This window comes from Excalfactoria chinensis, chromosome 1, assembly GCF_039878825.1.
Source record: "Excalfactoria chinensis isolate bCotChi1 chromosome 1, bCotChi1.hap2, whole genome shotgun sequence".
NCBI classification, from domain to species: domain Eukaryota; kingdom Metazoa; phylum Chordata; class Aves; order Galliformes; family Phasianidae; genus Excalfactoria; species Excalfactoria chinensis.
Genome location: NC_092825.1, coordinates 112,635,922 through 112,659,719, shown reverse-complemented (window position 1 = coordinate 112,659,719; position 23,798 = coordinate 112,635,922). Strand labels below are relative to the sequence as shown.

The 23,798-nt window shown below is 39.9% G+C and overlaps 1 protein-coding gene across 1 annotated transcript in view; it reads left to right on the top strand.

Annotated features, from left to right (window-relative positions):
• Positions 1–23,798, top strand: part of PHEX (phosphate regulating endopeptidase X-linked) — an 86,658-nt gene that overhangs the window by 38,506 nt on the left and 24,354 nt on the right. The window contains exons 11-12 of the mRNA XM_072340187.1: positions 16,738–16,815; positions 18,639–18,742. Coding sequence (XP_072196288.1) covers positions 16,738–16,815; positions 18,639–18,742 — 182 coding nt within the window. The remainder of the gene's footprint in view (positions 1–16,737; positions 16,816–18,638; positions 18,743–23,798) is intronic.

Sequence of the window (23,798 nt, the reverse complement as noted above, 5' to 3'; positions counted from 1 at the left end):
CCTTACCTGCTGTTACCTTATTCTTCCTGCCTTGCCTCCATCTGTCCCAGTCTGGCTCTGACTGATGCAGGCTATGAGCTTGTTTCAGACTTCCTGTGCCTTACTGGGTTGTTTTGAGTGGAAATGGAGACTTCAGCCAAGAAAGGAAGAACTGTCCACATCTCATACCTTCTCCTATATCATGGTGAAAGGCCTAACACTAAAGCCACCTTCCAGCATTGTGGCAACCATCCCAGCTGAACACCCATCCTGACAGAGCTAGTTACAAAGTGCTATGGTCAAGGCTGGCATTACCTGTTATGATTACTTATGAGTGGTGTATCAGTAAAACTCAGGAGGTAAAGGTGAAGGCAGGAGATACTTAAAGCTCTCTTCCTGGTCTCCTTCCTTGCTATTGGTTTGTGACAGGGGGAAACAGAACATGTCTAAATGCAGAGCTCTGCCCCAGGACAGCAGACAGGAGAGGCATAAAGAAAGCAGAGCAGAGGGAAATGTGAAGGACTGCCTCGTTTTGCAGGAGGCAGCAGGATATCAGAGAATTAGTAAATATCCAGTGACATGCAAATGCAGGTTTTCTACTCACTGTGCTGGAATTTATATTCTGCTGTTTTGCTTTGAAAACAAATACAGACTTCAAGGAACTTTTGTTGATTTTGTTGAAAAGGCTGTTCAGGCACTTCATCAGCATAAAGGTTTAAATTCCATACACAGCCCATTAACATTTTTTACAGTGGTGCCCTGCACAGATGCACAAATGAAATACAGCTGCATAAATGGACCAATAAACTCTACAGAAAGCAAAGAATAGTAAGATGTAGTTTATTTCTTCCTAACCTGATGGCATATGGGCTGCAGTTATTATTTCTTTCTGGATGTGATGCTTGTTTGTTTACTAGAAAAACCCACAGAAACATAATGAACTTTAATTTAGATATTTGATGAATTTGACACAGACTACGAGCAAGAAGATTTTCTGTTATGAATCAAGTGTTGATTTCCTAGCAAGCGATCTTCTTAACTGTTGTGTTAAAAATTTGCTGACTTCCTTCTAGCAGAGAAATGATACAAGAATTGCCACAAACTAATAAACTCTGTAAAAAGTTCTCTCTTTTCCAGGTTAGGAAAGGATGTGTTCAGAAGTTAAGTTTGATTGTTTGTAGGTGGCAATGGCACATGTTGGAAGCTTACAGTACTTGGTCCCGAATTAGGCATCTCAGTTAAGTTTCTGAAGTTAATGGGGTGAGTCTGGACTGAGCAGTGTGAGCCAAAGTAAATTCAGGATGCACAATGAAAAAAAACTACTATGTGCCAAAGTACTTTGAATATCAAATGGCTTAAATCTATTACCACTGACTTGAACAACAATTTTATAGTTTACTGTGCTAGGAACGAGGTCAGGGTTGTATGACACAAAGGTAATGTAATGGTTTAGATCTAAACTGCAGTAATATAGAGGTGTTTTGGTATATTTCCAGGCATGCTCTTTGTACATGTTTATTAAATACTATTTATTGTTAATGATTTGTATTGGATGTGTGCTGGAACATTTGGATGGACATGTTTTTAATTCAAGAAACGCATTCATTACTTGCATAGCCAGATAATTCACTGCAGAAACCTGTGATATATCATAAAACAGAACCTGCAAAATCTGTTAATCCTTAAGATCCTGTGAGCCATTTTTTAAACACTTATGCCTTAACAGAACAGTACAGACAATAGGACTGCTGGAGTAACAGTTGTTTGATTGTTTACAAGAAACAAATGCAGTAGTATTGCTTTATTACATAGATCTATGCAAGATATATTTATTTGTCAGTATGAGAGTGCTAGGATTTTGAAAATTAGGAAGATCTTTTTCTTGAATTGAAGAAGAGCAAGCTAGATGATCCTGGGGGTTTTCATTATTTTACTCTTTGTTTTGGAGCATTACCAAGGTAGTTGTTATGACAGTGTTATGACAGAGCACAGTGGGGTGCTGGAGGCACCATCTTTCAGACAGAAGGCCAGAGAGGGTATTCAGCTTTGATCTTCTGTGTAGACAAACTGTAGCATTTTGGCCAATTATTGCTGGGCAGAGACCTGTAACACATCAAACAACTGTTCCAGTTTTTTGTGGTTGATAAACCCTCCATGGAAGTTTTTTATGAGTATGTGATATTCTACTTTGAACTGAATTTCAAGTCTTGTGCAAGTGTCTTCTGCTTGTTTTTGTTTCCAGAACAAAAGATGGCACCCAATCATTACTATTGTTATCTGTTAAGTAAAGAAAGAGAGTGATTAGTTAGATGAAGAATGTCTTGGCCTTTTATCATATTTTCATCAGTGTCTGTCAAAGGAAGAACTGTAGATAAATCCTGTTTTTTGTTTACTAGACCTCCTTCATGGGAACTGATTATTTTGCCATTAGCTCTTCCTTTAACTTCAGGAACATTTGGGCCTTAACAAACTTTCTGCCCATTTCCTGAGAGAGGAATAAGATCAGTGCAGTATCTGGATGCATGTGCAGTGAGCCTCCTTGGAAGAGTAGCTCCTTTCAGGTGTCCTTTTTGTTCCTTCTGCTGATTGTATCATCAGATGACAACACTGTCATGCAAATGACTTTAAATGAGCTTTAAAGAAAATAAACAGCAAATCCTCTCCACAACAGGGGTAGTCACAGTCTCACGTTTTGACTGCTGCCTGTTGGCTGACTGATCCCCAGCTTGCACATGGCCAATGCTGGACCTGTACACCTGCTGGCAGTCTGTTGCTTTGCACTCAGAGGGACCATCAGCCTCTGAAGGACATAGAAAAGGCTTTCAGATAGAATCAATGCTTGTTTTGTGCTCCAGGCATCCTGTTAGCTCAATTTTACTACTGAAGTGCTTTGTGCCTATGACTTGGTGTGTATGTTATGTTCAGTTGCTCAGATTGACACCCAGTACTATCTGTTCACTCTAATTTGATGAGCCTAAAATGAATTGAAAGGATCAAATCAATGTGAAACAGGAAACATTTTTCTTGTAATGTCTGATTTCTGAGAACCATTCTTTTAGTCACTGTACACTTTGGAGGTAAGGTTTGGCTTTCCTTCTGTAATAGAATAATATACTAAGAAAACTACTAATTTCCCCCCCTGTCGTCACTTTCTTCCTCTAAAGACAAACTGAAACCAGCCCATCTGAGGGCCAGTCTTGTACAGGTACCGGCAAGCTGAGGTATCTGATTCCCGTGCAGTTCTCACCTAATTCTCTGGATGGAGCTCACGCTGCTTCCAAAGCAGCTCCTTGCCGCAGAGGAGCACTTCGCCGCGATGCTCCGCTTTCTGCCCTGTCCTGCCTCTGTGCTTTGTGAGCTTTGCTTTACTGCTGTGTAGTTGACTATCACCCGAATTTCTTAAACTATGGCTGTTAACCTTCCAAAAGTTTAATGGAAATATCTCTGATTGTAAAAGGAAAAGAAAAAAGAAAAAACAAAGAAAAAAGAAAAAGAAGGAAAGATGTTTGTTCTTGCTCTTTTAGCCTCTGTTGCAAGGATCTTGTGTTTTTGTCCACATTTGAGGAGAAGATAAAATTATTCACATAGTGAGGGCCTGAGTGTGTCTCTGGTTGGAGTGTTCATGTAAGCAGTCTCCATGCTGCAGCATCCAAGCAGAGAGATGCCTCCTCTGCAGCCTCCGAGATGGGTGGTTGCTGAGGATAGAAGGGCAGGCTTTTGTCTCCCTGACCATGAGGGTGCAGACGATTTCAGCAACTCTCTTGGCCAAATAGCATTGGAAGCCGTATCTTGTAATGGTAGGTCACAGGGAAAAGGGAGAGCGCACAACTGAAACACCATTGGTGTGACTGGTATGACTGGGGCTTTCATCTTTGAAACAGTAATTTACTGCTGCTGCTCTTCAGAGCATAATTCAGTGGAAGATCACCACTGAGATGTAAAGTTATTCCCTTTCTTGAGAAGGAGCCTTTTTTTTTAATTAATTACATTCCCCCCCCAGCCTGAAATGCCCCTTGTTCTTGGTTTAACTGGGAGCTTAAAAAATAGACATTTACACAAAATCCTGTTTTCTTAAGGTTTGCAAATAGCCTGCATTGTAGGAAGTTGGGCTGGTTTTTTGTTTTTGTTTTTGCTTTGCAATACTGTTTTTACAGCATGGATGACAAGCCAAAAAAAAAAAAAAAAAAAAAAAAAAAAAAAAAAGTCTTGTTTTTCTGTAATATTTTTTTTTTTTTTTTTTCTTCTGTAACTTTGTTAACCTCTTTAGGTCATGGAGCAGAGTCCCAGTGTCACTGTGCAATCATTTTTTGCCCACTGAACTTGCCTCTGCTTGGCTTTATTTCTCTCTAAGGAAGTCATATATGCAACACATGTTCTGTTTGCAACTCTCTCTGAACACCGAGGCAAAAGAAGCAAAAATATAAGGACACTGCCTTACTATAGGTGTCTCTCTCAGGCAGTGTTAGATACCTTAGTTTAGACTACAGTTCTGCTGCGCCAGAGAGCTGCAGCAAACCCCCAATGCAATTTAGACCATCAGCCCTCTGTAATTCAAGAGCTATCTGTGCAAGTCTGAACAAAGTATAGGTGCTTTAGAGGAGGTACTTGTCCGTGTGTTACCCCATACAAGTCATTCATTTCTCATCTGGAACTTCCTGACTCTGCCCAGCCCTATGGTCAATTAAATGAGCCCCTACCATCTTTCCCAGTTCTCTGTAGTATTTCACTGAGAACATGATGGCCCTACTGCTCCAACCAGTGGTCTGATGTTTGGCTCGGACAGTGGCCAAACAGTAGCAGATGTCTGGAGATGAACAGAAGGACAGGGCAAGCACAAAGGGGTGCATTCTCACTATACTCTCCCTGCCTGTGACAATCTGCTGCTCTGTTGCCAGAAATGGTGTATTTGTATTTATTTGTTTGGTTTTTTTTGGTTTTTTTTTTTTTTTTCTCTTGTGAGTTTGTCTGGTGACTTTCTGAACCCACGACAAATGTTATCATCCACAGCTTCCCATGGCAGAGTTCCACTGCCTCACTGTGCACTCTGTGAGGGAGAACCTCCTCTTGTTTGTCTGGAAAATGTCCTCTGCTCCTCCTCCATTCTTATAGTGGGGAAATCAGAGAATCATTCTCTGTTCTTTTCTCATGCTCATGCTTGTTTATGTATAGCCCTGGCACAGCAATACATGCAGGGAGAATAGAACCTCCTGCATTTATTCAAATAGACTGTTTAGGGCACCCACTGAATACAGTTCTGAAAAACAACTTTTCATTAACATCTGCTGCATACTTGGACAAAAAGGCCAGACACGACAGCTTTGGGAGCTGAAATTAATCTTGGCCTAATGCCATGTTAATTTTGCACAAAGGTGACAAAGCATCCAATCTTGAGAATGGTCAGTGGGTGTTCTGCAAGAAGAAAAATGCTCCTTTGTATCTTGTGAGGTCTGTGGACCCATCCCTTGAAAAATAATGCAAAATATCACAGAGGAACCATCCTTATCCCAGTGCCTCTTGCATCTCAAGTAGCCTTCTTCAAGAGGGAAGGCCAGCACAGGGCTGAAAAAACAACACTTTGTAAGGGAGGGGGATGGAGTACCTAAACAGAAGATCCCGAGACACCTTTCACTGGTTCTTTTAAGATGATTTTATATTATTGTTTCAAGAATCTCAAAGACTTAACAAAGAGCCGTAAGACTGCTTCAGAGCTGCCAGACTTACTTCAGAAGAAAGAGGAAAAGGGAAAAATTTCCAAGGCCTTTAATTACACTTGAACACTCTATTTCCATTCAAAAGCCAACAGAAGCTCTCACTTCCTAATTTACTGGTTTTTGCCACCAAGTTTGATTCAGATCTTCTTACAACAACACTGTCATTTTTAAATGGGAAAGCACACTTAATGCTAGTTCAGCCCTGGCTATACTTGTCCTTTGTGGAACTTATGTCTCTGAAACGAGGGTAGTCTCTGTCTGGATAAGTGCTTTGATGTGAAAATTTCAGGTCCTACCTCTGCTGTAGCAGTTTCATTGCAGGGAGCAATGAGAAACTCTCCTGATACAGTTGAAACGTGAAGTTCAGAAAAGACAGTCACATACTAACTCTTTTCCTACGTGTCTTCAGCTCTCTTGGGCTCTACAGGTATTTCCAGGAGCTTACCTTCATGGGGGCTGGACTAGATAGATGTTCTTCAGAGGTCCCTTCCAACTCCTACAGTTCTGTGGTTGCGTGTAACCCATCTTTATCCTACTGTGAGCAGGGACATATGAAGAGGGCAAAGTTGAGATGGAGCAGGAAATCAAATAAATACCATATAGCTCAGAAATGACACAAGAAGTTTGAAAATCTAACTCTACTTAACCTTGTTTGGAATATGGATGGCAGAATATCTCACTGTCCCTCAGATAGCTGTGTGGAAACATTCAGGGTAACATTTTTCACCTGGAAAATAAAGAGAATGAAAGACACTTTCCCTTCAGTCTAAGTGTCCTCATTCTATTCCCTGAACAAAAATAAATCTTCACTTTCCATCAGATTAACAAGTGATTTTATATTTTTTTTTAAGTCAAATATTTGTTTGCTATCACAAACTTTAATTTTTTGAACTCAAAGAATAATCTCTCTCACCTTCCAAATTTAATTTAACCTTTTCTGGAGGACTGGGCTTTTCTGCTCGGTAACCACAGGAGATGTTCTTCTCCCTTGGCCAGAGTTGAAACTAATAGCCATGGCATGTTTGCTTATCTCTTATCTCTGGGGTTAGATCGCTGCTGTCAGCTTCTCCCTTGTTATCTGGCTGCTGCTACTGCTCACTCAGTTGTGCAGGGATGTCAGTTCCATTAATAACCTGAGCACCGTGCAAACAGATAGTGGAAAACAGGTGAAGAGAGAGGAAATTGTATTTAACCCCGATCTCGCAGCTGTCATTTTTCAGACTCTGCCACAAGTGCGTAAGGCCCGAATGGGTGCATGACATCAAAACACCTGTGACAAATGGCATGGCTGAAATGCAGAGAGGGAGATGGAGTGGCAGACGGACACCTGCAGCCGCTCAGGGACAGGGGTGAATCTGGAGCTTTTGTGCCGGAAGTGCAACATAAAAGCACTGATATGTCAAAAGGCAGCTTCATTCTTCCAAAGGGCAAGAAGTCTTTCATCACCCCTGGAAGTCTCAGACAGTTTAACTTTTACTGCTTTCGTTATTTCACCAAGTAAAATAGAGGAACAGTTACACAGATATTATAGTCCTCCAGCTGACCGCTTATGGATTCTGAGGCATAATTGTAATTGATTTGAATATAAAGTATGCAAAGGCTTAGAATAGAAAGAGATCTGGTTTTAAGTAAAAAACAGCATTTTCTGCCTATGTTTTCTTTTTCTATATATTTCAGCCATCATTTGTGTCTGTATATACATCTGCTTTTTTTACATGGCATGGACAACTGGCAGTGGCACACTTGTTGCTGTACTAGTTGTCAAGGTACCAGGCAGATGGAATTTCTCTCCAAGGAGAGGGAAATCTTCAAGTTTTGAGACAACTAAAGTTGTGTTAAAAACTGAAATGAGGACCAGGGACCTAGAGTAGAGGGATGAGGGGTCTAGGCTGCTGTGTCATCTCAGCTATGTGTGAGTCTGATGCTCACTCGTGGCTCGAAATTTTGTACACTCTATTCTTTAAAATAAAAGTGGCTCCACAAACTTTGCTAAGCAAAGGTAACCTTGAAAATATTAAATGATTTTATATGATGATGCTAGATGATGCATGCAGAGGCTAAGGTCAGAAGTTATCCCTCTCTGGAGCAGGTTATTCAGCATTTTGCTGAGTAAATTGCCAGAAGAAACACTGCAGTAAACTCATATCCAATACAGCTGTGATGTGGAGAGAACTTGCCTGCCCTTCCCTTGTGCCTGGGCTGGTCCTCACAGAGGATGCTGCAGCCACTCAGTTCCTGAGATCTCTTCAGCACAACAGGGCCTTGGAGACTTTTATTTTGTCAGGCAGCACGGTGCTATTTGTTAAATCTGCTCTTTCCCCAGAGCTAAAACAAAAACAGCAGAAAAGCTTTAGCAGCAAGGTGGGTGTTTCTAGCAAGAGATGGCATAGCAGTGGGAGTGCAGGCTGGCTGATGGGGAACACAAAGGGTGAGGAGAAAAGTGAGTCCAGGTAGGAGTTTCTGTAAGAAATGCAACATAATTTCTGCAGCTTGCTAATGTGCCAAAGCAGTTCAGAGGTAGCCTTCGCTTTTTTTGCACTGCAGATCCTCAGGACTCTGGTTCAAAAAGCATTTGGTGAGAATATCTGATGCAATTTCAAAGGACAGATACAGGGCTGGTTTTTTTTGTTGTTGCTGTTGTTCTTGATCGTGAGGGTGGTTTTGTTGTTTGACTATTTTTGTTTAATTAAAAATTAAGCAATTGTCTTGGAAAACAAAGAGAAGTGACTGAAAATAAACGAAGTCTTGAGGAAGAACAGTGTTCTGGAGTACTAAGGATGTGGCTAAGTTCAACTCAGGTGCATGAGCTACAGAGCCATGCTGAAGGCAGTTTAGCATCATATTCTACCAGCATGATGCTAACCATGGCCTGTGCCTCCAGAGCAGAACATTTTTGTTTCTGGCTTGCTTGAAATCCAAGTGGAGGAGGCCCTGGCTACCTGCATGCACATCTGTGAATTCACACCCTAATTGGTCCTATGGTGTTTTAGGGGGCATACAACATAGAAACGCACTCACTGGGGTGGAACTGTCACTGCTGGCATGGTGACATGATGCTGCAGCTGGGCCTCACACAGGCTGTCAGGGTGCATATCTGCTCGCCATCCTTCCTTCTGATCCACAAGTGTAAACCCAGATCCACTGAAAACCCAGTGACTCTTAAAATTCATGTAGGAGCTTTGGATAGTCATGTTTTGGTGTTAACTAATTCTTTTGCTACTTATCACAGCCGTGCTGACCTACAGATGAATGAAAATAAGATATTTTCCCTGATTCTCTTGGGGGAAGCAGCCTCTTATGGCCTAACAGTGGGTGATTGGGTTCCTTATACTAAAATCACATAGCCAATATGTGTTCTTCACGCCCATTTGTTTTTTCTAAGACATAATTACTATTCTGTGTGGGTTTTACCAGGCTCAGCAGGTCAGAAATAATATAAAGGCAGAGCTGTATGTTTCTGAGTTAGTGTTTTTCTTTATTTGAAACATGTTGTACTTTCCAGAATGTGTTATGAGGTGATAAGCAAGGAGGGATAGGCTGTGGAGGCAATTAAACCTGGGTGCAACTGTCAGGAGTGGTTCCCAGGGTATGCTGTCCCCCAAATCATGCCTGAGAGATGCCTTGGAGAGCATCTGTTGGTGCAGTCTGAGCCCATTCCCTTTGTTACTTGTCTCTGCTAGCAGCTCTTCTCAGGCATATGACACTGGAGGGAGATGCCCTGCCACAGAGAATCCAGGCACAGACAGTGGGCAACCTCAGAAGTTACACAATCATAGAATCATAGAATCACCAAGGTTGGAAAAGACCCACAGGATCACCCAGTCCTACCATCCAGCTGTCACCAATAGTTCTCACTAAACCATGTCCCTTAACACAACATCCAAACATTCCTTGAACACCTCCAGGGTCCAGCCCATTCTACTGCCTAATCACTCTTTCAGAGAAGTAGTATTTCCTAATATCCAGCCTGAACCTCCCCTGGTGCAGACTGAAGCCATTCCCCCTAGTCCTATCAACCAGTTACATGAGAGAAGAGGCCAACCCCCATCTCACTACAACCTCCCTTCAGCTCTGTATCACAGAGCTGTGTATGGTTACCAAGGGTGCTTGGGAATATGCATCCATGGGCACCTGCTGTAACCCTTGCTTACTTGTTCAGGTCAAATCATGGGGTTAGTCTCTACTCACTTAAAAATAAATAAATTATCGATAGATAGATAGACAGACAGAAAGGAAAAAAAGCATTGCAGAACACCAAAACTGAAATCTGAGTAGATAAATCTATTGTCTTACTTGTTCAACTTGGAGTATTCTTTATGCTGCTGAGATTTTGTCCATATTGAAAGCAGACTAAAATTTGTTTACTCTGTTCAGTGCACAAAGCAAGCATCATCATTTCTTTATTGTGAAGCTGAGCTGAAGGGATGGGGAGATGAAGGTCTCTGGCCGACCAAACTTTGGAATCCCCAGCTGCAAACGGAACTACTACTGCTGGCAGCTGCTCCTAATCTGGGAAAAATATTTCAGATTTAAAGCCAGATGTAATTATTACTGCCACCCCAACCTCCTCTTCAGCTTTTCAAATCTTTCTGCCTGTAAACAAAAACCTTCAATTACAGTTGATAGAGAAGCAAGAAATCTACCCTCTGTAGCCTTTGCTTTTTAAAATTCTCATTGGCCAAGGGTTGTCTGAGATTCTCATGTTTTTCCAAACAGTTGCTCAGGCTTTTCCACGTTCATCATTTCAGATCTTTTTGTTGCTATTGTGCTTGTTAGATTGGGATATAACAAACTGTTTTAAGGTTTTGAGCGCATAATTGTCTCTCTTGTTGATCCACTGAAGTCAAACTAAAACTCTCATTGAAAACTGTGAAAAGAATACCTCTAATCACTTATGTATTGTGCAACCAGTGAGGAAGATATTTGCTTTATGAAATGCATTTAATTTACAGAGCTGTGGTTCTGTTCATGGAAGACAGCATTCATATGTCATATATAATGTTCTGTTCATAAAAGAATAGATTCATTATAATTGTCATACAGAGGTTACAAAATGGAAATCAAATTAAAATAAAACAGACAAAGGAATTCTTAGTAGAATTAAAGCATAGCTGTCAGTAGAGTGAGTTTTGAACCAAGCTGGTAGGAGAAAATATGAGAAGGTATAATAATTATACTGCTGCACTGAACTAAGGTGTTGTGCTTGTCAAAATACCGCAGTGAATTTGTACATTTATAAAAGTCATACTACTTCAGATTTTCTGTTATTTAGTTTGTTTTTTTTTTGATAAAATTTCAATGCAGGATGAGTTAAAACTGAAAACTTAATTCCAGTGACATTAGCACCACAGTTTTTGAACCAGCAATTGAGTCTTTGTCTTCCACAGAGCCAGAACCAGAAGGGTCTTAGGACAGAAAAGAGTCATATTGTGACATGAATTATTTTTTTTCCTGATTTGTTTCTGTGTGTGGCTGTCCTACTCAACTTTTAGGTGCTTGTAGCTTTATGGATAGTAATAATATTATTGTGATAGCGGATATTAAGAGTAAGCATATATTGCTAAATAAAATATTTAATGAAGATGTGCCCAGTCCAGCTGCCACTCAAGTCAGTGGATCACATCCTGTTGATATCTGTAGAAGTTTAGTTAACTCCATGATGGAAATTTTCCCTTTTACCAAGATCCATCACTATTTTCCCATTTTTTCTATACATAAAACCTGTGATATTTATGCAGCAATTTTACCAGATGGTTCTTGAATCATCTGTTTTCATTGACAAATGAAAAGACCAGAATCATACATAAGGGCTGAATTAATCTTTGTAATTAAATGGAATATTACTTTGCTGTGAATGATTTTAGCTTTCAAAAAGTATTTCATGCTATTTTTTTTTTCAGCGAAATGTAATTGTATTAATGTGTTTTGTTTTTGTTTCTTTCTTTTTTTTTTTTTTTTAATTTTTAAAACTTGAAAATGATCTTCACAAAGTTATTGTGAGCCAAGTTGATATACAGAAGACCTGTGTCAGACTCATGAAATTTTGTTGGGAGTGAGATGCATAGAGATTTTTGTTTATTTATTTATATTACAGCAAGTTATTGGCACTTGGTGTCACTAGCAGGCCTACAAAGTATCAGAGTTTGACTCTGATGGGCAAAAGGCTCTCTGAAATCTCACACACCATTTGGTATCAAGTGAAAATTTGACTAGACTTGAGTGATGCGCTGAAAGAGGTGTTTGTTTCCACCTAAGCAAGTTGTTAGGACTGAAAGGCCTTTTGTTTCTTTGTCTCTGTAGGAAAGTGATCTGTGGTGCTCACATCATGACAGAAAGACACATTCATGATAAAATCCCCACTGTGCGGATGTCAGTGGTAGATCTTCCTTGCATAATCAGTGGTAGAGAGAGTAGCTGCCCACCAGGTCTTCTTCCTTGGAGACTGCTCCTAGCTGCTTGAGTAGAAAACTGTTATTATGACTTACTCCAAAGTTTGCTGCTGCTGTGTATCACCCCCTACAAAAGCCTCTCACTCTCAGTGATGGGAGAGGAAGTCCTAAGAGATGAGTTTCCTTAAGCTACCCAACAGCCTAAGCTAAGCTGAGTATTGAACAGTAGCTGGAGGAAATACCCCATCAATCCTTTTCTTCCTGTACATGTGGTTACTTAATATGCAAACTAGTGAGAGAAATCAAATGAGCCTTTAAACTATAAAAAGTTGTGCCTGATGCATTTATGATGGATTCATGTGCAGTTACCACATTGTTGATTCCTGTAAATTTGTCACATTTCATTTGCTTTTCCCATGCATGTGCACACTTCCTGGAAGGCTGAACTTTTAAACATACTTCAAATCCTATCAGGGGGAAAATACTGACTTGATTATCAAAGAACAAGCCAGTCTTAGGAGAGCTTTTTACTTTCTAGTGTTTTATGAATAAGGAGTCTTCAAATTGCCATTAAGTATTATTCAAGTGAATAGAAAAGCTATCCAGGGAAGCAAGACATTTCCAACACGCAAATTTAGAAACCCAGTCTTAGCAAGATGCTTTCAAGCTTATCTGCTGTGTAGATAAGTTGTGCTCCACTAAACACTGGGTTTAGCTGAAAGGGTTTGGACCTAATAACAAAGCTGTTGGGAGGAATCTCAGTGGAACAATTCCAAGGGATTTCAAAGGGCTTCCTATGTCATCTTGGGAGTTTTGCTTTGACTACAGGTAGCAGTCCTCTCCAACAGGATCCCCATGTCCTTCACTGTTGGCATCAGGGAACTTACTGATGCTACAGCATCTTGACCTCCTGCCCCTGGTGTGCCTGCATGGGCTCTATGTACCTAGACTTCATCCTGGTTGAGGGACATTCTTAGTTCTTCTGATCAAATAAGCTTATTCTCTTTCTCCCATACCAGCATGTGCTATGGCATGGAGATTTTGTCTGATCATGGGAGAATACCTCAGAAGGAGGTTTGGTTGTCTCATAAAAAACAGTAGAACCAATTTAAGGCACATTTCTTTTGTGGGAGAAGCTATATATAGTAAGAAATAAATTGCATGAAACAATCTTGTACTAATTTGTCTGCTGTCACCTCTTGCTTTGAGTGTTCTTAAAAATGCTCCTAAAGGATGTTGTTCATTTGTGATTTTCCACAAATTCCAGTGCCAAAAGCTTTGTTTCATAATGGTATTTGAGCGTGTACCTACGTTTCATGATAGCAAATTAACTTGATGTGTTAGTAACAGTGTGCTGTTCTGAATCTTTGTTATCCCACATGACTGGTTGAACACTCATGAAGGCACAAGAATTACACTGCTAGTAAGAAGTTCTACCTTAGAATTTAGTCAGACTTCAGCAGTGCTTATCATGGTAAGAATTTCTAAGTAACACATACAGTGAAGTAACACTTTTCCCTATATATATATATATATATATATATAAATACAGACAGATTTAGCTATTGTTAAAACATCAGAGTACTAAGAACAGCATTAATTTCTGAGTTTACTTTCAAAATACTCAAGACAAGCTTTGTTATTTAACAGGGTTTTATGTTTACTCTGTAGCATAGTGGCTGTTTTTCTACATGCACGGGAATCTTAAGCTTATAATATCATTGTCAAAGCTGCAAAGCAAAAGTTTGTGTAACTCGACAAGTGAGACTATTACTCCTGAAGCTGCCTGGTTAGAACTCAGTTTTTCTTCCATTTCTAATTCAGTATGGCCATAACAAGACTAAATAATTTAAATACAACTGAAATAAAAAATTAATATTAAATAATATTATGGACATGATATTTAAGTCAATTATATCACACCTGCTATTAAGGAGCCTGGAGAAAGAATCATCCGCATCCTTGAAAATGTTAGGTTAAGGAGTGGGGTTTAAAAGAGCTGAAAACTGGCTCCATGCTGCTGCTCTCACTGGGCTGCTTGGAAGAAGATGGGTGTGGCAGATATTCCACAAGGACTTCAAAATGTCCATGTAGGGAAGGGAAGATGAATGTGTTGTGGTCATAACCAGACAGCTACCACAGTGAGTCTGAGGGCAGTGTCCATCTCTACTTCTTTGAGCAAGAGTGCTGCCAGATCCAGCCTGGCCTTGTAGTCTTCTGCGCTTTACAGCCAATGACACGTGAATCTTTTTGCTTTCATTTCTAAAGCAGTCTAGAAAGTGAGAGGATATGCTATATTTCAAAAAAGATGATATGCTATATTTCAAAAAAATGATGTTCTTTTACATGCTCAAGTTCAATCAACAATTTTGGATTGACCAAGTACTGACTAAATCATGATTGAAATGGCATTGTACTGATGAAGTTTGTACTTTTTGCAAGTTGCACTCTAAATTGTTCTTAAAATATTACTCTTCATCATATGAGTTAATTAAACAGATATAATGTAAATAGCAAAGTGTTAAGGGGTCAGTTAAGTAGATTCAACTTAGAAACTATTTCAAGTAATTCCGACAATGACTGGAAAACACGCAGAACATTTGAGATTCACTGAATTTGTTTAAGCAGCTGACTTAAGAGAAACTAAAACTGATGAGTTTTTGCACTTTGCTTTATCTAGGCTAGTGTAAGAACTAGGACTGGAATACTGAAAATGGAAAATGAAATTTTCCAGTCTCTTGCAAAAGTTTTGTCAGCTAGACCTGACAGCGCCATCAGCAACAAAAAATAGACACTCTTGATTACATACAAACTTGCAGATGAATTGTGCTCCCTCCTCTCTTTCCCTTTTTTTCTCCCTCAGGCATTTAAACTATCTTGAAAGGCCGCTGTACCTTCTGGAAAACTGAGAAAACATTCAGCTGAGAGTTAATTTGGCTCATTTCATATTTCCTGTTCAGCATTTGTCTTCCATTGTGTTTTTTTTTTTTTTCACTGGGGATATTTGCATGACAATGGGATCTTTCTTGCTTAAGCGTTCATCTGCTCCTGCTGCTAATTTCCCACCTGAAGTTGTAATCTTCTATTTGAGATGTCTTAATTATCTCAACCGCAATTAATTGTGATGTCACAAATGGAGGATTATGACTTTAGGTTGGAAATGAGATTGAGAAATTGAAGGAGTTTCAAGAAGCTAATAGGTTTTTCTTCTCAAAAATGAAATAGAAGAGAGTTTTCGTTAAACCGAGGCAGTTCCTATCAGCTTTCTTACTGTTGTGGAACAAACTATTCTAACTCTTGTTGCCTCTGGTCTTCACGAGAGGCTTTGTTGTATGAGATGCTGTGGAGGCAAAAAAAAGAGTAAGGATTTTACTGTGGAGAAAAGGGGACCTTCCCTTGAACTGCCATCCCATGCAGCAAGAAAGAAGCAGGGGGGCCAGCTTCCAGGATCCAGGATCTGCTTGCAGATAGAACACAGTGTTGATATTATTCTTGTTTGTTTAAAGCCCAGTCAGTTTGTTGCACTTTGTATCTTGTAATATTCACTTGTTTTTAGGCATTTGACTTTCCAGACAATATTTCCAGAAGAGCTTTTTGTGATGGATGGTGGAAATCCCAAAATATTTGAGGATAAATTAAACTTAGCTTCCCAAAAACATATGAAGTGAAAACTCTGTGCTACCCTGATGCATCACAGCTTTAATTTATTCAATAGCTTTGTCATATTTCACTTCTTTGTGTGTCATCTTATCTCATCTTATCCTTTCATATTCTTCTGCTTTTCCCTTGGAAATACACTATTTTCACAGCAATGCTCTGTGTCTGGGTGACCTGCTGCTGTTTTTGTAAGGCCATTGCTAAAGTTGTTTATATTTTTATGCTATGATTTATGAAGTGGCAGTGCTCATCTGCAGCTGCTATTAATTCACATCAGTGTGTTTACATGGATTACGCATAAACACTGGGACCAGTTCATGACTGAAAAGGAATAAAACAAAATCAAAGGAAAGCTAAGTGGCTCACTTTAACACCATTAATGATGTTAGCAAAGGCTAAAGGCTGTAAATTAGAGGACTGAAAGTAGAGGATGAACTAAAGGTCAGCCCATGTGGTTTTAGGAAAGTAAAATGTCTGTCAGAAAAATGTTCACCCGTCCTCAGATGTAAAGGGAAGTGATTGTCAGTGAAATCATGCTGGTTTGCTCTTGCTGGGATCCAGGCTTAGCCATATCTGTGAAATAAATGTATTTTAACACTTGGATGTGTACCAGCTGCTGGGCCATAGCAAAATGGCACATTTCCTGGAGCCTTTTGGAAAACATTGTAAAAAGAGGCATTTCACCATTTGATTATCTCAGTTACTGGTAGCTGTTAAGAATAAGATTTTTGTTTTCAAACAGATTGCTGTAATTCTGCAAAAACTCTGCAGGTGTCAACAGACCCACTGTGATAATCTGACCATGTTGTGAAGTGAAACTCATTTGTGTCACTGAGTTTACCTTGTAGGCAAGTTGGTTTGAAGTTAAATTAAGATGCCTTCAGAGAGACATAATGCTATGCAGTGGAAAATAATGGAAAACAAAACAAAATAAAAAAGCCAAACAACAGCTGAGAAATGTTTATACCTGCCAATTCTTTCTTTCCTTTTTCTTTTCAAAGGCAAAAGCAGTTATGGCAAAAGTGGGTTACCCTCAATTTATAATGAATGACACATATATTAATGAAGACATCAAAACAGTAAGTGTCAGACTTGCAGCTTTCTTCTTTTACATCTTGGGACCATTCTTTGCTCTCTTCTACTGCCGTCCAAAATCAAAGCTTTTCTTTTGTTTTGCCCACATCTGGGTTTCAGCTTGCTTGGTTATTTTTAAGCTCTAGTGAGTAAATCATCAATGATTTTGTATTGAAGTAAGATGGCCATCATGCCAGCTGGCAGTAAAATTTACCTGGGTGCAAAGAACCTTCCTGCTACTAACCCTGTTTCAGGTTAAGAGTACTTCAGCGCAAATTTTGTATTTACTTATAAAAACAAAACAAAACAAAAACATATCTCCTCAAGGTAATGGCCTTCAAAAACCAAGTGCATTTTTTTGTCTGAAGTATCACAACTGATGATTCCAATATAGTATAGGCTCTCTGCTCTTTCTCCAGGCTATGAGTTTTCTAAGCTTGTTGATTATCATGTCTTCAGGCCCTAACTGCTGTACAGCCCTATAGTAAGACATGCTGCACAAGGATACTGTTGGGCCCTCAGACCTGAGCCAGTATTTATTCAACTTAGAGACATCCAAAAGGAAGATGATGAAGAATAACATATTTTCCAAAAAAGTAATTGTGTCATGTGTGTGATGAATTGTATTACTGCAAGTCATAGGTAAAGTGGAACCACAAATTCAATCTTGAACCACTAAAATCCAAATAGGGATAGAGTTACTTTGCCAGAAAACATGAAAGAACACTAAAAGAAGGCATGATTTATTGAGGATCCTTGGAAGAGCCAACTCTACAAGCTTAGTCTTTGTCCATGAAAGTGTAGGGTGAGGTGGTGCTGTGCAGCCAGTGCAAAGAGACAGAGGATGTGACCAGCTTTACCACTCATGGTATGGAAATACTTACCACAGATAAGTATTTATATCTATTATTATTAATTAATTGTTAATTACAGTTGAAAAAACAGATAAGTTTGATGTATAACTATCTCACAAGTCCTAATATTGCTTGAAATTGGCAACAGCGATTTCAGCTGGATTTATGTAAGACGTTAGAATACCTTTTTCTTGCATGGTTAGTTGTGTGCGTGGGTTGCTAATAGATTTGGAGGCTTGTGGGAACGTGGAACCCTATGGCTGTATGAGTTTAATGGTAAAAAACCTGTAAACAGCAGCAGAATCCTCCAGGGGCACACAATACAAAGCATTTGCAGTGAAATGCAAAGCAGAGAAAAAGAGGCTCTGTTACTGTCTTGAAAGCTGTCTTAAAATGAACTTTTAAGAATGAGGATAGTTTTAGGTTGGATATCAGGGGGGAGTTCTTTACTATGAGAGTGGTGAGGAGCTGGAATAGGGTGCCCAGAGATGCTGTGGATGTCCCGTCCCTTGGGGTGTTCAAGGTCAGGTTGGATGGGGCCCTGGGCAGCCTGGTCTAGTAGTAAATGTGGAGGTTGGTGGCCCTGCCTGTGGCAGGGGGGTTGGAGATTTGTGATCCTTGAGGTCCCTTCCAACCCAGGCCATTCTGTGATTCTCTGTGACCTCTTTCCTTAAAGAAAAGAGGCTGCCTTATAATAGCTGTAGAAACATGCAGTCTGCAGTTTGTCATTGGGTACTTCTGATTTCCTCAACTGCATCTGTGCAGATGAAAGCTTATCTGACATTCCAGTAAATCCATTTACCATCCATTTCTTAAACCAGTATCACAAAATATTTATTCTTTCTATCAACTGTGAAAATTTGTTTTGATCACGTTTTTTTGTTTGTTTGTATTTAATTAAAAGTTCTGATTGTTTTGTCAGCTCTTGTTTCCTTGGTCATGTCCTAAAAAATATCTGTGCTTTGCCTATACAGCTGAAGTTTACAGAGAGTGACTATTTTGGCAACGTATTACAAACTCGCAGATATGCAGCCCAATCTGATTTCTACTGGCTTAGAAAAGAAGTTCCAAAAACAGAGTGAGTAGACAAAAGATAAATTTTCATACTCTTTTAGCAGTGTTGTAATTTATGGTATTTAATTTATACAGTTTTATTGTAATAGAATTATAGGTGCAGCAATATATTGCGATAAAAATGCTTATGGTCATAAAAAAAAAAACCAAAAAACTAAAACAACAGTTACTCAGCAACTCCTGTGGATATTTTTATCACAGAATTGCTTTTCTCATTAAGTTCTAGATATTCCTGTTCAAGCACAATGGTCATGTGCTTGCAGCTTAAACTTTTAATTTAATGAAAAAAAAAGGAGTAATTGAATCTCTGTTAAAAGTGGATTATGTGTCTTGGTCACAGTTAGAATTTGGAATGGTACAGTGGGGATTTATGAAATAAATTTTCTATGAATGGAACAATTATCAAGAAATAATATTATTATTAGTAGCAATCAGCACTGTTAGTTACCTGCTGTTGATAGCGATGTTACAGACTAAGGCATGATTTAATTTACATATGTTATATTTACTGATTTGTAAACCAGAGAATACAAATTGTGTCACATACAGTCATCAGATACGTGAAAGAATCAGTCTCTTTTCTTACTGGTGGGTAATCAAATCCTTAAAATGCAAATTAAAACCTAAACAGAAATTAATTACTCTAATCACTCTACTTAAAAATGACTCCTCCTGCACTGAGACCTTGAAATCAGTGCAGCTGCTTGGCTTCTGTGATGCAATTTCCCTATGGCTCCAGAAATTCTCGCTCATGTTGAACTATACCTTGTTTTGAGGATGGTAGAGGGTGCCAGCAAGAGAGGCACAGCCTGTGCCTGCTTAGAGTTTCATAACTGGTCCTGTGTACTTGAGGATGTTGATAGCTTAATTTTAATGGTGGGTTATGTCTTCTTGTCCTACTTTTCTCTGATGTTGCAATTGTTAACCCTAGTGAAATATAGCACCTGCTTCTAAAAACCAGGAGAGTGCTGAGGTGCTGGAATAGGCTGCCCAGAGAGGCTGTGGATGCCCCATCCCTTGGGGTGTTCTAAGCCAGTTTGGATGGGGTCCTGGGCAGCCTGGTCTAGTATTAAATATGGAGTTTGGTGACCCTGATTGTAGTGGGGAGGTTGGAGCTTGATGATCCTTGAGGTAACTTCCCACCCAAGCCATTCTGTGATTTTATGATTCTTTGTAGAAATGGTACACAGCAGCCTCATTCTCCGAGCAGAGTTGAGGCAGCACAAACACAGACCAAGTAAATTGATGGCATGATGTGAGATGTCCCCTCTAAGGGCCATTAGTGGTCAGGTAATCCCCATTGTGCACCGCAGGGGCTGTAATCTAAGAACGGTCACATCATGTGAGTAAGCTTAAAAAATGAAGGTTTTACTCCACCAAACACCACAAGATTGACTGCTTCCTCATCCTTGTCTTTGCTCTCTTATTTCAAGGGTTATTTAATAGAAGACCTTTCATCACCTTTGTCTTGTCATTAGGTAGATTTGTTCATGTCTGCTTTTGCATTTTCCTTTGCTAAAAAAAAACGAAGGAGGTAAACAGGGCTAGTGTCACAAAGTAGTTCATCCGCTGAAAGTGGAATAAAAGAGAATTAGTGATCCCTTCTGCTCTGTCTACAGTGTAAAGGGGAGATGGGAAGTCCTGGTGGGATTGCTGTCCCCAAGTGTGCATGCATACAGTACAGGGAACAGACCCTTGTATCTCCATCCCAGGCAGCTCATTTGCTGGGCATGGCTGGGGACCCCTGGCCTGAGACATCCCAATATCTTGTTCAGCATTTCTCCTTCACCAGTACAGCTACATGCTCTGCTGTTTGTGGGGACCAGGGCTAAACCCACCTGGCTCTCAGCCATGGTGATTTCTCTTGGGAGGTTATTCTGCCTCTACATATACTTGGGGACAGAAATGAGATCTGAAGGTGGTGTGCCTTACACTGACATCTGTTGCTGTGTCAGCTGAGGTATATCAAAGCATAGAGATCCATTGCCACTGCTAGTAAAAACACCATCCCATGTTTTAATTTATTATAACAAAGATAACTTTGATCAGTGAGCGGTACAACAAAGGTGGACTTAAAAGTATCAGATTGTGCCACATTTTGATTATCAGATCACTTCTTTTTAATTTGCTTCTATCTCTTTCTCTCTTTCTCTCTCTTTCTCTCTTTCTCTCTTTTTCTCTCTTTTTATTTTTGTTTTTATTTTTAAAGTCTGTATCATTCATTGAATTCCACAGATCATTGGTCTACAATGAAGCTTGGCACTATGTTAATAGAGAATTACCCTTAGGGATTGTTTCTGTTTTCTTTGTTTCCTCTTTTCTCTGGTTAAGTAGCTTTTAGCAAAATATTTACAATTAGAGAAATATATTATAAAATGGTCCATGCTGTGGACTGACAAATGAGAAAAGGAGTATGTATGGAAATAATGCCTATTCTTTACTACCCATTTATTGCCCCCAAAAGTGAAACACTATATTCATTTAGCAGAAAGGGCAGATTTCTTAGCAAACAAAATGGACTCTTTCATCAGTATAATCAGCTATATGAAAAATCAAAGTGCTGGTTCACTTAGAACACCAGGGAAGCACCATCAGAGGGACAGATGGAGGAGCTGAGAAGGCAAAGGAGTTCAATAAAGAGGAACGTGCATTTCAAAGTGGAAATAGTTCTTCTGGAAATACAGCTGTTTTGTAATGTAAGAAGCAGAAAAAATCCCCCAAACCAGGAGTATTTATTAAAATTCCTTCTCTTGTGTTTCTCTCCCTCCTTACCTAGTGGTCACTTGGCTTAGAGAAAAATGGAATGGGGAGGTATTGCTCTGGCCATGGATGGAGGGATGCATAGGGACACATTTCATGCCAGCTCTTGCTAAGGAGATGTGATGTCATATTGGGGTGCCTAGGGGCTGGATACCCTGAAGGCACCCCAGTCACAACACCTTCCTTGGATACTGGTTATCATCCCAGCAGCTGGCTGGGGAGCTGGCTCTTGTCTTCACAGCCATCTCTTTCAAACCAGAGAGTAAGTGCTAGTATCAGGACAGAGATGTACAGGAGGGATTAGTGGTAGCAACTGAAGAATATGATGCCTGAAGCAGTGCCAGGTGGATGGCCAGGGCTGAATAGAGGTAACAAGGCTGAAAAGGGAGAGCAAAGGAGGGAAGAGAGCAAGTGTGAAGGCAGTTACCTTAATCCAGCTGCGACATGATTACAGCAGAGGGAGGTGAAAGAGAGCCATAGAGGAGAACTGGGGTTTCAGTGGAATTTATCCATTCTTGGAGCAATATATGTTAATATGTGGAAATACTCGTGTATATGTAAACATCTTTTTAACAGTGATTGAATCTATGCTTCTTAACACCTGTAGCATAATTGCCCATAACAAGAAATCAGAGAACATTTTGGGCATCTCACTACATTGTTATCGTCTTTTTCCTTTGACATCAGGAAATATCAAACATTATTATTCACTCAAACCTCTGTGCTGACACAGGACACACAAGAAGTGATCCTGGATTTTCTGCAAGACTTATTTCAATTTTTCAGTCACACAGAGTTGTTTGTCCATCCTGGCCCTTGGTTTCTGCAGAGAAGGGCAGTTTTCAGGTGTGCTGGGCTGGATGTGGTTAGGGACACCACAAAAACTGCTCAGAAAAAGAAAAGCAGGCACAGAAGATGCTGGGCAGGCTGTTGACTGCCAGAGGGCTCTGATCTTAGAAATCCTGTGGGTGGTCCTGCTCTGGACAGGAAAGGCTGGAAGGAGCCTAATGGAGCCTTTTCCTGACCTCTAAACCTCAATTTAAGTAGTGATGTGGCACAACTTGTTTCTTTGTTATCCTATCTCTTCTATACTTCTGATAATAGAGCAAATGCACTGACATAGTAACTAGATCTAGAGTGAAATCCCAGGCAACCTGACTTCAAACAGGAATATGAGAGCTATTTCTAAATTTGCTTCACCTTAAAATTTAACGTTGACAGCTACTTATTACAGCTCCTCTTATAGTAACTTGATGTATTATTAGTTAAGGGCAATGAAGCTGGTGAGAGGTCTGGAGCACAATCCTTACGTGGAGAAGCTGAGGGAAGTGGGATTATTTAGTCTACAGGAGTTCCAGGAGTGACCTTATCTCTCTCTACAACCACCTGAAGGGAGGTTGCAGTGAGGTGGAGGTTGGCCCCTCCTCCCATGTGACTAGTAATAGGACAAGAGGGAATGGCCTCAAGTTGTGCTAAGGGAGGTTCAGGCTGGGCATTAGAAAATACTTCTCTGAGAGAGTGGTCAGACTCTGGAACAGGCTGCCCAGGGAGGTGGTGGAGTTACCATTCCTGGAGGTGTTGAAGAAATGTTTACATGTTGTACTGAGGAGCGTGGTTTAGTGGGAAATGTTGATAGTTGGACAATTGGACTGGACCATGTTAGAGGACTTTTCCAGCCTTGGTCATTCTGTGATTCTATGATTAAGATCTCTCATTGAAGGCTCAGTCATTTCAAGGAACACACTAAAAAATGCTGACAGTTTTTAAGTGAAGTTGTTTGTCTTGTCTGAATGGAAGCAGTCTCTGTTATTTCTGTTCTTTTGTGGAAAATGGTTTCTAGATCTTGAGAATGGCTTGGAGTGGTACAACAGAATGCTGGAGTGCAAATATGCTCTTTGCCAGAGTGTCTAAGTGTCAAACATGTAATTCAGCAAGTATACGCTACTTGTCACTTGAAAACTCTTTCCTTTGTGACTCCTTGGTACAGCTTCCTATCTGCTCAAAAATGTAACAGATTTCATATTGAGTTGTTTCTGAGGCCTACTCATGTAACAGTGACTTGGAAAGAACAAAGGACAATTTTACATTGAGAAAAATGAGGCTGCTATTGGTCTGTGGCTGATACCAAGCTCAGGAGACAAGATGAGTTCTGCTGTAGCAATGGTAGAACATGAAGGAAGGAGTAGCCTTGGCATAGAGATGTTGTGATGAGACTCAGTAGCTTGTCTACAAGCTACAAGGTAGGTTCATAGGTATCAAAGTGTGACCAGTAGAGGTGTGATGTCCTTAGTTTCTTTCAG